Source organism: Enoplosus armatus, chromosome 1 (assembly GCF_043641665.1).
Source record: "Enoplosus armatus isolate fEnoArm2 chromosome 1, fEnoArm2.hap1, whole genome shotgun sequence".
NCBI lineage: Eukaryota > Metazoa > Chordata > Actinopteri > Centrarchiformes > Enoplosidae > Enoplosus > Enoplosus armatus.
Genome location: NC_092180.1, coordinates 24,399,157 through 24,414,253, shown reverse-complemented (window position 1 = coordinate 24,414,253; position 15,097 = coordinate 24,399,157). Strand labels below are relative to the sequence as shown.

Here is a 15,097-nt window from a genome sequence, read left to right as displayed (position 1 = left end):
AGTGCCTTTCTGCCTCTATTTTTGACTGTGTGTTGTAACTTGTCTGTCACAAATACTTCAGTTCACCTCCTCATACTAAACTGACATACATCGCTGTGATTAACGTTGGTACCTCTCTGCCCTGTGTGATGTAGGCACCATGGTCGACTGGCACAGAGTGTGTAGCCAAGTACAACTTCCAGACTGCCAACGAACAGGACCTGCCTTTCTGTAAGGGAGATGTACTGACCATCATCGGAGTCACCAGGGTAAGTAGGCAGGTGGCTCGGAATATATTGTGCGTTGGACTAAATAAGCCCTCCAAAGCTGCTATACCGGCCTAATCATTATTACTGGAGGAATGAGTGAAGAGTTAATTGTTTAAAAGCTTTTTAATTGACTTCTTCATGAGGTTGCACAGTTATACATTACAGTTTTCATTTCCCCAGTTACTGATCATGTACTGAAAACAATTAGAATATTGAAACAAGTATTAAGAAGTTAATTGAAAAGAAAAAGTGGCTGACTATGTTAGTTTAAATCTACAGGACTGTCACACTAACAGTGCCATTCTTCGCCCACTTAATCTAAAGGAATTAGGGTAATCACACCTCCAGAAGGCTCAATACTTGTTTCTGCTTTCCCACAATCCACCTCAACACTGCTAACGTTGTCTCTACTAGTCTTCATATTCCACATTTTTGTTTATTTCTCAAAAACCAACTTATATTAATGATTACAGGCTAAAGGGACAGCTGCTTCTTCTAGCTTGAAATATCCAAAGCAGCAATTTCATTTAGCTGAAGTGTATAGTGTCTTATTTGGGCCACAATATGTATATTAATAAGACTCCTGTCTTAAGGATAACATTGATTTTCATATTTTTGGGTCAAGTTAAATTATGAACCAATACTAGTAGTTTATAGTTAAAGTGGGATACTAAAAGACAACTACAAGCTTCCCCCCTAATGCTGATATCCTGATACAGAAATACATCAACAGGCATGCTGCTAACAATCAGAGGAAACATGCAATTAGCAAAATATACTTCCTTTTAGCAAGAGGCACTCTCTGGCTCCTGCTGGTGCCTCAGATATACAGCAGCCCGCACTAATGCAACAACTAATGCAACAACTAATGCAACAACTAATACAACAACTAATGCCCACAAATATCTAATTGAACCAGTAGTGTAAGTTGATTTTGGAAGTACTGTAGGTTTCTAACCCCAGTGCTACACTTCTGCTACCAACTCTCAACTTTAGGGACAGGAATGCTCCTCACCTACAGAATAACTTGGTAGCACACCTCAATTATTAGCACCAATCTTAAGGTTGTGTTGTCGTGTGTTTGGTTGTTTCAGGATCCCAACTGGTACAGAGCGAGGAACACAGTGGGAAGAGAGGGCACAATCCCGGCTAACTATGTCCAGAAAAGGGAAGGAGTCAAGTCAGGAGGGAAACTCAGTCTTATGCCGTAAGTACCAGAGGAGTAATTGAGAAACCCAATGTAACTGTAACTGTGTGTGTGTGTGTGTGTGTGTGTGTGTGTGTGTGTGTGTGTGTGTGTGTGTGTGTGTGTGTGTGTGTGTGTGTGTGTGTGTGTGTGTGTGTGTGTGTGTGTGTGTGTGTGTGTGTGTGTGTGTGTGTGTGTGTGTGTGTGTGTGTGTGTGTGGACTTTCTTGAATGTGTCATGTATTTATTTAGAAACATACGCACACGCTCAAACATTATTCTTTGTGTTGTTGTGTTTACACATAATTTGAGTCCATGTAAACCGGTTTATATAGTGTAAGCTGTGATAAAAAGCATTTCTATAATAGAACATTGTAGGACAATGATGACACATAATGCCAAAGTATAATACAGGAATATGAACTCTTTTTGCTATGGTTATGTCTCTGACATCTTATGCTCTTTTTCCTTCTTAAGTGTGTGCACAAGTTTGTTGTACCCCTGTTCACTTCTGCTCCCTGCAGCGAGGGGAAATGTAGTGTTGATTTCAAAAGTCAGGCAACGCATCAAAAGTCTTACAGTCTTTTGGTTTGCACTGTGTCTTCTCTTGTCTGCATCTGGCTGCCGCCGAGGCCACGACCAGCTGCGTACTACATTTGAATCAGGCTCTTTTGAAACAGCAGCTATTTCAAAAAGAGGAAAACATAACGAGAGGCATATGCAAATGAAACGAGACAGGAAAGCCGAGAGCACACAGGCTGCTACAGTATCATCACATAGCTATGAGATGTTGTCATCTGAAAGCCGCCAAAGCTTGTGTGTGTATCCCTCAAGTGATAATAAACAAGTATTGAAACTTTACAGATTAGTAGAAAGTTTTTAATTTCAGTCTGATGTGAGGAAATGTAGGATTATACCCAATCTTTAAACATAGTTATTTAAGTTCATCAGTGTTTCCAATATTGTGCTTTGGTGCTTTTACAGAAAAGACTGTTTAGTGTATAAATATTAGGGGCTGTCTTGTGTGACTGAACTGACCCATCCTTACATTGTAATCCCAGGAGGAAGTCCATATACCCTAAGAGAATGTGTGCTCTCCAAATACAGTGATCAGCCCCAGGATCAAACTTTTAGGAAGTCCTAAGCAGGGAAATCTTTAGTTCAACAGTACTCACAGCGACGGTGGTATGCCACTGTAACATCTCGTTGGCAGGAAACATTTAAATAGACTTTTGACCCTCTTTGTCTCACTTCATCAGCTGCTGCTGAAAGCTTTGACCTCTCCTTTTGCCACCACTCATACTGCCTGTCCACACCATTTAGAGCATGGTCGTAGGGTCATCCAGCACTGGCATGTTGTTGTAGGTGGTCTAAAGAGGCCCAGTGGTTACTTTAAATTAGCCTGGTGCAACTGTGGGGACTTTGCAAACACACAACAACAGCATGGTTTACTAAACTCCAATGCTAGCTCTGTCTTTGCTGTCGCTCTGATTACATTTAACTTTACTAAGAGATGCTCACCTTGACTGATCATGTAATTATTCCTGTAGTCTGACAAGTAGTTGGTTTCCACTTTGGTAGGGTTGTTACCAAATACTAGTATGTTTTTCTTTGTTGAGAGAAACAAGCAGCACAAAAGATGTTAAGCGATTGATTGACAACATCAGTCAACACTACAGAAGAAGTCATAGATTTTACTTAGATCTCACTTAAAGGAATGAATAGACTCCCACATATTTAGCATGGTTACACTTGCTGACCTCATATCTCGAGATCGCTGCATAGTTACGTGTTTTCAAAACACTCAAGTCATCAGAAGTCCTTTTTCTGGAGCCATTAGCTGTAACCCACAGGGACTAGTCGATTTAGTTGTGAATGACTAACAGATGTCTCCGAGAAGACCTCTCCCTCTCCTCTGGGTTACATAAGGGTTCAGCTGTGGTCCTCTGTCCCCATGCTCACTTTGGCCGATTGATACTCTGCAGTAAATACAGTCCTCTCCTCCCTCACTGGCATCTTAACAGCTTGCTCTCTCTCTCTGCTGCCCCCGTGTGGCAGACATCTGCCACACACGACAGCACCACCCATAATGAGAGCTGAGGTGTTCAATCCTGCTGCCCTACTTCCTCCTTTCCTGTTGTCCCCACTAAGTTGTTTACCACATTTTTGTGCCTTTCTTATTTCAGTATGACGTAATGTATGAAAACTGCAGTTAATTGCCATGGACAGAACAGCTAGTGTGTGTCCACCAAAGGGCTATGTGTGTCTCTGGGCCGTCCACGCTTGGCGCCTGCTCTCGGATTAGTGGGAGTTAAGGAGCTGCTGTCCATCGGAGAAGCTGCCTGTACTGATCTAATCAACTCAAACCGTATTAAGCTGCTTTGCCACAAGGGCCTCTGCTGTCTGAGGAGGCAGAGTACGAACAGGAGGAGGAGGCGGGAGTGACGAGGCGGCCACGGGAAGACGGGCTAAATCAATTATAGCCGTTGATTACCACACATTCACCAGCCAAGACGGATAGAGAGACCCTGTGGGCTGCCACTGTTCGCGGCTAATATGACCAAGAAGTGACATAAATCGATGGGATACGGTGCTGGAATGATGGTGTGTTTGAGCTCAGGACCACGGGTCTGTAGAGGCAGAAGAGAAGTGATATCTCTTCTGATAACAATGAGGACTCAGATTTTGTTATAGTCTAACTGTATTGTATCGGGATTCTAAGATACATTACACTTGAACAGCTGCAGATCGCAGGTAACAGTTCATTTGCTGTTTGAAACAGAAACACAATGTCAGTGAGAAGTATTTGTGTTGGCATAGAAGAGATTTTTAAGACATTTGCATGCACACTAGTATCCTGGTTATGATTGGTTATGTGCTGCACACGTAAACCATCTTATCCCGGTTTTGAGAAACATGGATATGCTAGCTGGAGTACTCTGATTTCCAAATCAGTGTGTGTGCTCGCATGCATGTGTGTGTTTGTGAGCACCATGTTTCCTGTTATTTGGATTCAGGTACTTTCTCACTGACACCTGGAGTCGTGAGGACCCCACCCCTGCTCCGCTCGAGCTGAACAGACTGGAAGTGCTGCGGCTGCCGGCTTCCCATTACCGCCACACTCTTGTTTTTTACTTCTCATTTCAGAGGAGGGTTGTGGGCTGTGATATGTGGAAGTGGATCCTTCGGTCTGGTTGAAGTTGCAAATAAGCCAAATGAGTGCAGTGACTGTGTGTGTGTGTGTGTGTGTGTGTGTGTGTGTGTGTGTGTGTGTGTGTGTGTGTGTGTGTGTGTGTGTGTGTGTGTGTGTGTGTGTGTGTGTGTGTGTGTAAACAAACAGTGCAGGTCAGTTTTTAAATCTCAAACAATCCTCTAACCAGTCTTCTCTGTCTTTCCCTTTTGTATTCCTCCTTTCCTCCTCTTGTCCCCTCTTCCCTCCTCGTAGCTGGTTCCATGGGAAGATAACTCGGGAGCAGGCCGAGCGGCTCCTCTACCCTCCGGAGACGGGCTTGTTCCTGGTGAGGGAGAGCACCAACTATCCCGGCGACTACACCCTGTGCGTCAGCTGCGACGGCAAGGTGGAGCACTACCGCATCATCTACCACAACGGCAAGCTCACCATCGACGAGGAGGAGTACTTTGAGAACCTCATGCAGCTGGTTGAGGTGAGGCCCAACAGAGAGCATAGCTGCCATTTAAGCTCCTATATTTTCTGTACATAATACCCTTGCTACCCATAATACTTTTGGCTTTCGGTTTGGCAGATGAAAAGGATACTTGGCCACCCATTATCAGTGTCAATTGGTTGGTTTGTCTTTAATAATAGTGAAAAGTGTTCAGCTGAACCACTGACAGAGCCTGCAAAGAGAGTTGTTGGTAAGAAGAAAATGAAACCTTTAACCACTGAAGTTCAGTCCATAAATTTCAGTCTTGTTTCATGTTACAGAAGATACTTCCTCTTTCTCCTGAAAGTTCATGCTTTTCATTCTGCTGTGGCAGAAAATGTGGTTTAGAATATGGAGTCCACAAACATAATGCCACATCCGTTTTTTCAGGAAGAACAGAGCTTAAAAACAGTCAATTAATCATTAAAGTCAATCATTTATTAATTGTTATTTTTCAAGCAAAAATGCCAAATATTCTGCTGTTGCAGCTTCTCAGTTGTGAGGATTTGGTTTTTGTCTCTCTTGTGATAGTAAACTGAGTACCTTTGAAGACGTCCTGTTGGAAGTTGTGATGGGCATTTTTCACTATTTTCTGACTATAGACCAAACGATTGATCAACAAAATAATATAATCTGCAGATACATCAGTAAAAAAAAGAGTCAGCTCTTGTTTTCAATCCACATATAAAAACAGCAAACACCCGTAGATACGTCCCCAACAAGTCGGTGGGAGTTATCTCATCAACTCGACTTTGTTTCTCACTTTGTCTCAGGTGATATGTATGTTGTCAAAATCGTCCTAGGATCACCACTCATTGTCAATCAGACATTGTAGTGAAACAGTCAAAGTCTGTTATGTTATTATTTTACTGACTAAATCCTCAGCTAACATGGCATTTCTCATAATCTTGCTGTACACCCGTGTAAGAAATTACAAGTCTATTACAGTTCATTACAAATTGGATCTATACGTCTATGTGAAGTTGGGAATAAAACAGTGTATATATTTATGATGTTATGATTGAGATACGGAATCCATCCTCCAGTGTTTATGCCAGTATTAACAATGAGTTAATTACATCTAGTTACACTGTGATCAGTCATGCAGCACTATGATTACATAACTCTGTAAACACACACATACATGCACATTCAGCGTCCCCATGGAGTTTCCCTAAATATCAGACTCAAGTACATGTTCACATTCTTCATAAAGCTGTCTGATCCTCTCACTCCCTGCCTGTTGTCTGAAAGCCAGTTCAGAGGAAGGGCAGAGAGTAGAGAGGGGAAGACAGGAGACATGATGACAGAGAGAGAGAGAGAGGGGGGGGGGGGAGAGGGAGAGAGAGGCCTTTCATCCTCTCGGATAAAGAGAAGAGCAGGATTGGCGGCTATCACACTTTTAATTGGACCTCATCTCTCTGCCTTGCGGGGCAGTGGAAGTGGACGACAGGAATGTGCCAGCTGGCACTGAGACCATCTACATCCCCGGTGCATTCTTGTTATCTGCCACCCACGATCTCCGTCTCTCTAGCCTCTCTCTCTCTCTCTCTCTCGTTCACACCCTCCAGGCTCGGCCCTGCCTCCTCTTCCTCTCTCCACCTCCCCTCCCTCCCTCCCTCTCTTTGTGTTCCCTCATGTCTACCTGGCATATTGCTTTCTTTCCTCCTCTCTTTGTTTTCCATCTCAGCCTCTTACTTTGCCTCCCCTCCCTACGTTTCTCTTTTTCATTCTGCCTATATCATTCTCCTCTCCGCTGTCTGCATTCCCCCGTGTCTTCTCTTTCTCTCTATAATGGCCTATTAGAGGATTTCGCACATTCATGTGTGTTTTTCTGGCTTGCTCACTGTTCCTCTCCTCTGCCTGACCCGCTCTTATTGGCCTGTCACAGCAGGTTTCACACAGACCTACATATACACACATATAGCATGTACACACTGTATGCATAAATATGTACAGACCCAGGCCTGTGAAACAAAGATGGCTCCATATGGTATTTACATGGGTGTAGCAGGACAATGAAAGTATTTTCAGCTACAATGCCCATTTTGTATTTTTACTCTGTGGTTACACCCATCTGAGTTAATTATACAGTATATGGGAAGATCTTGATTTATCCAATACCATTGCGTACTAAAAACACATTGTTGTGCATTAAACGACTGACTTTAAGTACTTGTAATGTGTTAAAGCAGTACTAATTATGCAACATTTAGAGTTTTCTTTACTGCACACTTCAGATGATGTAGAAAACACTATATATAATACTACATGATAGAGTTACGTCTCTGATGTATGCTGAAGAAAATCTTAAATATGATGTGGAGCTGACCCTTCCTTCACCATGCTGCCCCCTGGTGGTTGTCAGGGTGACCTACACTCGGTCAATTCGTCATGCTGCAGTTGTATAACATTGGTTTTGTTATTGGTGGGGTAGCGTCCTCTTTTCCTGTTTTTATTAATTTAGTGGTCACACAGGTTTCCTCAGCTGTCTGTTAGGAAGACACTGATTCACTGTTTGTCTCACACATTTGTTTCTTTTTCTGTCTCTTAAATTTGGAGTTCAAGGTTCATTTTCTGTCTCACATTAATAGAATGTCACCAAAATGGGACATCTGCATTCATGATGCTAATGTCTAACCTGATGATGAGCAGATATTGATGGGTTTGGGGTTTGTTTGGTTTGCTGTGTTTCTAGGGGTGAAGGGTCAAATGCATTGACCTCTCTCACACCCACACACTCCTCCTCTGCTGCTGGTTCCCACAGTAAATGCCTCATCCTGTCACCTCAATAGATCTATGACTGCAGTACAGATGCATTGGCTTTCAGTATATACTGAAGACTTTTTTTATTCAGACAGTGAAGCACTTTACGAAAATAATAAACTGAATTATTTTTATTGTAATTTCCAACACTTAAGCATACTGATGCTTGTCTTTATGTATTAATAAATGCATTTTATTCTCTCTAACTCTGTCCCCAGCATTACACCAAAGATGCCGATGGCCTTTGCACCAGGCTGATTAAACCCAAGTTGATGGAGGGAACAGTGGCAGCGCAAGACGAGTTCTCCAGGAGTAAGGACAAACTCAGCTCATTACACTGCTCTACAGGGACACTGGCACCAATGCACACAGGGACATTATTGTGCTTGTGTTCATATACTTTCATGTAAACCTCACAAGTCTGTGGCACATGCACAGTAAACAGACAAAGCCTATATCTCCTACAAGAATCCACTATCACCCTCGTCCTAATAGCATTAATCAACAGAGGATAATTAATCTTTGTGTGTCTGGGGACGACTGCTGGGCTTCACTAGTTCTCAAGGTCAATCTGAGTCTTCCTCCACCTCTGTCTCTCTTCAGTCCTCTGCAAGCGCCCATCTGACCCGGCTAATCCTTACACCAGAAAACTGGGAAAAGCTAAATGTTCGAATAAATCAACACTTTTCCTCCCACATGAGAGATGCATCTAGAAACTCACTTACATTTTCCGAAGAGTTTAGTAGTTCTGGTTCTTTGATGTCAGTGTTACTTTCAAAATGGTATAAATGTGCTATGAAAATGTTTTTTGCCTTTTTATAATGCACCCTTTTCCCTTGGTGATTTAAGATAATCTCATTAGAGCATGATTGTCGTTGACTGTGAAGTCTGCTAAGTGTTATGGGTCCTCTCTTGGCAGGCGGCTGGGCCTTGAACAGAAAGGAGCTGAAGCTCCTGCAGACCATTGGCAAAGGGGAGTTTGGAGGTGAGGAACTGATTTCACAAGGATCTCTGCGTCATTTAATTTCATACATCAGAGCCATAATAACAGAGACCAAGGTCGCCTTGGATATTGTACTAAAACTTCTCTTTGTCTGCGTCCTTGTCAGATGTGATGGTGGGAGACTACAGAGGGACCAAGGTGGCGGTCAAGTGTATCAAAAATGACGCCACAGCGCAGGCTTTCATTGCCGAGGCCTCAGTCATGACGTAAGATCCTCCAACTGTTCCTCTGGCCTTCACACTACCTGTGAAATATATTTTTGTGTGTGTGGTGTACTTCTCTTTCGTTTTCTATCACAGGTTATTTTTCACACACCTTGTTATGTTTTGTGCAGGCAACTGAGGCACAACAACCTGGTGCAGTTGCTAGGGGTAATTGTCGAGGAGAGGGGCAGTCTCTACATCGTCACAGAGTACATGGCTAAGGTCTGTCACACAACGAGCTTTTTCACAAGCCTCAACGTGTTCACAATCATGTGGGAACAGTGTTGGAAATATGCTTATATTTTCAAACATTTCATTTGCTTAATCTGTACAAAAACCGACACCATTTTACGGAGGATTATGTACCGGACTATTTCTTGGCTCGGAGCAGTAACTTCCAGGAGTCTCTGTTGGTTGCCTGGCAACTGCTCTCTGACAAGAAATAGAACGGCACATCTAATGACATACAACACGTTCATTAGTGAGCGTCAGAGATACTGGTCGGTAGACTAGAGCCAAGCTAGGTGTTTCCCCCTGTGTTCAGTGTTTATGTTAAGCTAAGCTAACAGACTACTGACAGACACGATCTCATATGTACAGATATGAGACTTTTGTTGATCTTCTCATCTAACTCTTCGCCAGTTAGCAAATATGTAAATAAGTCAAGCCAATATTAACAATCACCTAAATAACAAGTTAATAATCTAAATAACAGATGTCCTAGAAAAGACATTTGAATGACAAGAACTGTCACTCAGTCCTGTTTGTAGCCACCTCAATGTTTGAATCTGTAAATTGACATGAGAATACACCAACACTTTCTGTGTCAGGGATTTGTTCTTCAGATGAACCATTCATGCTAAAAGTGCTCCATGTCCTCCACACGTTGTGTTAACGATCTGAACCATGTCACAGGGCAGCCTAGTGGATTACCTGCGCTCTCGAGGACGGACCGTGCTCGGTGGAGACTGCTTACTCAAGTTCTCACTGTGAGTCCTCTTCATCTCTGTTCAAGTACTTATTGCATCTGTAGAAAAGACAACTGTTTAATCAGCACAGCTCAGGGTCTGGAGCTAAACTGTTGCTCTTTAGCTGTCAGGACTTGAATAGAATTTCAAAAGAGCAGAGTCACACTCTTGACTAGAAACACAAAAGAACCATTTGTTTACTCAAGCAACCACCCTGCAGGTTGAGCGCCTCGATAAACGGCTGCTTTATCTGCAAGTCAAGTGCCTTGAAGTCTCATTTATTTTTAATTTAGCAGGCATTTAGCTGATGCTGTAACCCAGCACAACTTAGAATGAGTGCTACCATTACCTAAGTGTAAACACTGCGTCCACAAGGAAGTGGTTCATGATGCATCTTCAGGGTGAGCCATGTAACCCTTGAATGAACTTGATAGATGAGTGAAAGAGATTAGATTTCAACTGCACGAACATAAAGCAAGTCAAGGAGGAAAAGTATTGGGATTTAGTTTTTTCTCTTCCAATTTCACCACCTTTTATATTTCATTCATTGTATTTGATTATTCGATGTGTCCTGGCAGAGCGAATGATAAAAGTCGTAACTGCAGTCACAAATATGTCCGCATAGATTAAGGAGCAGATGCACACCTGTGGGTTGTTATTATCTTAGTCGTCACTCATCATCTCCCCTGCCGCGCTGTGTCACCCAGTGATGTGTGTGAAGCCATGGAGTACCTGGAGGCCAACAACTTCGTCCACAGAGACCTGGCCGCCCGTAACGTGCTGGTGTCTGACGACAACATCGCCAAGGTCAGCGACTTCGGCCTCACCAAGGAGGCTTCCTCCATACAGGACACTGCCAAGCTGCCCGTCAAATGGACCTCCCCCGAAGCACTAAGAGAGAAGGTGAGGGAAGATGGGGGGGCGCACTGAGATGTCAAGTCGTAGGACAATTCTTAAGTACGGATGATAATAACAATAGTTTGTTGACTCTGCTCTGACATCACATTAACCAAGAAAAATCAAACATTGGGCCTCATGCAAGAACATTTTTGTTTTCCTATCCTAAATCTCTCTTAACTGTTTTACGTGACTGTTCCAGCTCAGATTCACCAAACTCTCTTAACTGCATAAACTTGATGTAAAAAGTTTGCTTCAGCTTATAATTCTTAAGTCAGGCAAGTGTTTTCCCCTCCCCTACGAAGAAAGGCAGGCTGTCTGTAGATGAGTCGTACCACAGGTCAGGACTACTCATGAATTTTGTTCATACTAGAGGAACTTTGAAGTAGAATTTCTCTTAAATCACTCATACATTTAATTAAGACACTAATGTGTTGATAGAAAAGCTTGGACAGCTTTTAGCTCATATTTCTCTCCTGGCTATTTCAACTCACTGAACATATTTGGAGTTGCCCCTGAAAAAAACTTCAATATAGACACCATCAAAACAATGGTTGTTGTCATATTATTCACGTTTCCTCACTCCTGAAACAGCACTAAAACAAACCAAGACCTAGTTTAGTTTTGATGGATAGAGGAAGCACAAACTACTTGAGCTGTTCTCTAAATGCCTTTGCTTTTTTTGCTTTTTTTTTTTGCACAACAGAGGTTTTCCACCAAGTCGGACGTCTGGAGTTATGGAATCCTACTTTGGGAGATCTATTCCTTTGGGCGTGTGCCTTACCCCAGAATTGTAAGTACCTGAACACCAGATTTCTGAGCCTCACCAGGGTCTGAGCTGTACCAGCAGATGGCAGGCTTCATTGCTGGGACCAGTATTTAATTATTTATTCATTTATCCTTTGTTTTTGTACTGAGATTAGAGAATTAGGAGTCTTGTACCTGTGTTGACCTCAAAATAATTAGATTTGTGCCACCAGACTGCTGGAGCAGGGGATGAAAATGTGACTAAATTATTCGCCACTTGTAATATTTACATATTCAGTTATTTGTTGTTGTGAGGAATGACCTCGTGGCGTGTTGTGGTGTACATGAATCTACGTCAGCATCACTCTGTCTCTGTCTCCCAGCCGCTGAAAGAGGTGGTGCCCCGGGTAGAGAAGGGATACAAGATGGACGCCCCGGACGGCTGCCCGCCCGTGGTGTACGACCTGATGAAGCAGTGCTGGACCCTGGACTCCGTGGTGCGCCCCTCCTTCCGCATGCTGAGGGAGAAGCTGCAGCATATCAGAGCCAAGGAGCTCTACCTGTGAAGAGGAGGCCCGGGGTGGGGGGCGAAGGGGGATAGAGGAGGGGGGCGGGACACAGCCCAGCACAGCTGTAGAGTGGGAAGAGGAGGAGGAGGAGAAGAAGAGGGACCACAGCACCTTCCTCCTGCCTGCCCAGCCTGTTGACCTGTGGGACTGCCATGACCTGTGCCCCCTCCCCCGACCTCAGGCGCCCTCCAGCCGCCCTCTGCTTCCATACAAGGACTGTTTTTCTGTTTGTGTTGTATAGCTTTTGCCAGACAGTTTCCTCTTCTCTCGATAGGCCACTGCTCTTTCCTCCTTCTATACCTGCCGCTGCTCACTCGCTCTCTCTGTCTCTTCTCTCTTGGTCCAAGTTTCTCGTCCTCCTCTGCCTGGAGGATCCCTTTTCTTTCGCATTTTTTCCTCCCCTCCTCCTCTCCTGAACATGGCATTAACTGGAGGGGAGGCTGGCCTTTTCCTCCACGTTTGTCAGGTGCTCTTTCTTCTTCCCCTTGACCCTCCATCATTCCTGGATCCTCTGTATCACCGTGTGGCTCTGCATGACTTCAGCCCAGCTCTCTGTCATTCCATCCCTCCTTCTATCCCTCCCTCCCATCCCTCCCTCCCCCTCGGCGTGGTGTCAGGTGTGGGGCCTTCGCTCTGTGCCAAAGTGCCTCCAGTCTACAGAGCTCCAGACTTCCCTCCAGCACTTCTTTCAATTGGACTGTTGTAGTTTGATTTTTTTTAATTACTTTTTTTAAGAAATCTTTTTTATTGCTTTCTTTTTTTTTCAGGGAGGTTATCAAACTGTTTTTTAGTGCTGCTTCCCCCTACCTCCACCATCACCCCATCAGACTGTTGTTTTTGGGGGGTTTTTCCAAGTGTCCATGAAGATAAGGTGCAAGAAGAGAGAGGATTTGGGAGGCCAGTATCATGTTCGTCCTCCAACCAATACAGCCCAGAGGAGGAGTGGTGGTGTGTGGTGGTGTGTGTGTGGGGGGGGGGGTGCAGGACAATAACAGGAGGACAAGGGGGAGAGGCAGTTCACAAACATGGTTGATTCATCATACGTGGGCTTGTTTTTTATATCAAAATATATTTAAAGGATTAAAAAAAAAAAAAAGAACAAGGAAAAAAACTGACTGGGGCGGAGAATTAAAAAAAAAAAAAAAAGAAAAAAAAAGGAGGACTTATGAAGCCAGGAGTCTCCTGGCGCGAGGAATGTTCAGTGTCTCTGTGAACGCTGGGGTCAGGGTGGTGCATGCTGTGTGTGAGAGGCCTTGGGTTCAACTGTCAGTGCTTTCAATGTTCATTGTTTTATTATGCTATCATGATTATGAATAAATCATTCCATCTGAACAGTGTGGAAACACCTGCATCATTATATCAGTGTGCATGTGAGAGAGTGAGGAGTGTGGAGCATACAAGCATTTTTCCCTCTGTGTGTGTGTGTGTGTGTGTGTGTGTGTGTGGGTGTGTGGGTGTGTGTGTGTGTGTTCTGAATGCACACTGTATTAGGGTTTAACACATGACATATTTATATATTTAACAGTCCATAGTGGAAATATTCAGCAGAGATGGATTCAACAATAGGACGTAGAACATTTGGCCATAATGAAATTAGTAATTTTCTGTTAAAATGATTAAATGCCTTGCTCAAGGGCATCTTGACAGTACTATTTACTTACAATGGAGTCACGCTACAAAGGGACTCCATCATGGCTCACAAAAATGATCTAAATCTATCCTTGAGGTGCTCAAGGGAACTTGGAACGTGATAGGTTGAGAGTGGTGAGGCCCATCCAGGTTTGGAAATGGAGACCAACAGCTCAAACTACAGCATGCTCTGTAGTCTGTAATAGATCAGAGATATTTAAAGAGAAATATCTCTTTATTTTAAATGTATGTATCTCTCAAACTGAGTGTCTGGACTCTTCAGTGTGTTTGAGATGCTCATTTGTCATCGCACCTGTTTTCTCAACAGGTTTTGCTGTCGTATTTGTTCAATGCCGACTAGTTTGTCCCCTTGGATTGCACCGAACAACCAGAAAAAAGGAAACGGTTCTTTGATTTAACTGCTCAGCGACGCAGGAGCAACCAGTGACGAGGATCACAAGACAAAACGACTGATGCTCTAAAGAGATGCGTCTCTTCACAGATGTACAGCTATAAATAACCTGCCTGTGATCATCTTTTGATGGCAGAAGTGCTATGAACAGGTGGTGAAGTGTCAGCACAGCCTTATAGGTGCGAAGGAGTGTTTGTGTTATGTCAGCTAAGCAGTTTGCCGCCTCTGCTCTTTGGAAAGCGCCCACTGACTTACAGGGGGAGGTGAATTTGCCTGACCGCGTGTCTCGTGTTTCCACTTTAACTCATTCAAATTTCGTCTTTTTCTCTTCGACTAAACCCTGCATCACCTTCCTGCTGCTGCAGCAAACGCTTGTTTGGGGCGTAATGTGATTCCTATGAATTTTAATGGCCATGACATGGTGGGGAACAATGGGCTGGTTACGTAAGCGAGGCAGTTTGTGCTCATGGCCAAGACTGTGCTGCTGTCAGGACCTATCACGCCAGCTCGGGTTTACCATCCTGCCGGGGCCCGCACGAGACGTGCCTGCTGCACCCCACCCCCCACTCCGTTTGTCTCTTAGGCTCATTAGCAGATTGGGGGAACAGTTTTGGATGTCGCCTTTCTGCCAAAAGTCACCAGCGGGAGGCATCACACAGTCTGAGTCCCAGAGGGAGCTGGAGAAGAGCAACACAGAGCTTCAATCTGAGATTCAGTTGCATTTGGGAAGGAGTTACTCGAGATGTCAGACATTAGATCTAGAGATGTGCACATTCCACTGGAGAGGTCAAAGGTCAGAGGCAGC

The 15,097-nt window shown here is 43.9% G+C and overlaps 1 protein-coding gene across 1 annotated transcript in view; it reads left to right on the top strand.

The window, feature by feature from the left end:
- LOC139290388 (tyrosine-protein kinase CSK) overlaps positions 1-12,249 on the top strand; it is a 37,569-nt gene extending 25,320 nt beyond the window's left edge. The window contains exons 3-13 of the mRNA XM_070912196.1: positions 135-248; positions 1,343-1,455; positions 4,879-5,098; positions 8,083-8,176; positions 8,784-8,849; positions 8,974-9,073; positions 9,202-9,292; positions 9,986-10,059; positions 10,746-10,941; positions 11,642-11,728; positions 12,066-12,249. Of these exons, the coding sequence (XP_070768297.1) occupies positions 135-248; positions 1,343-1,455; positions 4,879-5,098; positions 8,083-8,176; positions 8,784-8,849; positions 8,974-9,073; positions 9,202-9,292; positions 9,986-10,059; positions 10,746-10,941; positions 11,642-11,728; positions 12,066-12,248 (1,338 nt within the window). The 3' untranslated portion in view covers position 12,249. The remainder of the gene's footprint in view (positions 1-134; positions 249-1,342; positions 1,456-4,878; positions 5,099-8,082; positions 8,177-8,783; positions 8,850-8,973; positions 9,074-9,201; positions 9,293-9,985; positions 10,060-10,745; positions 10,942-11,641; positions 11,729-12,065) is intronic.
- Positions 12,250-15,097: the final 2,848 nt, after the last annotated feature.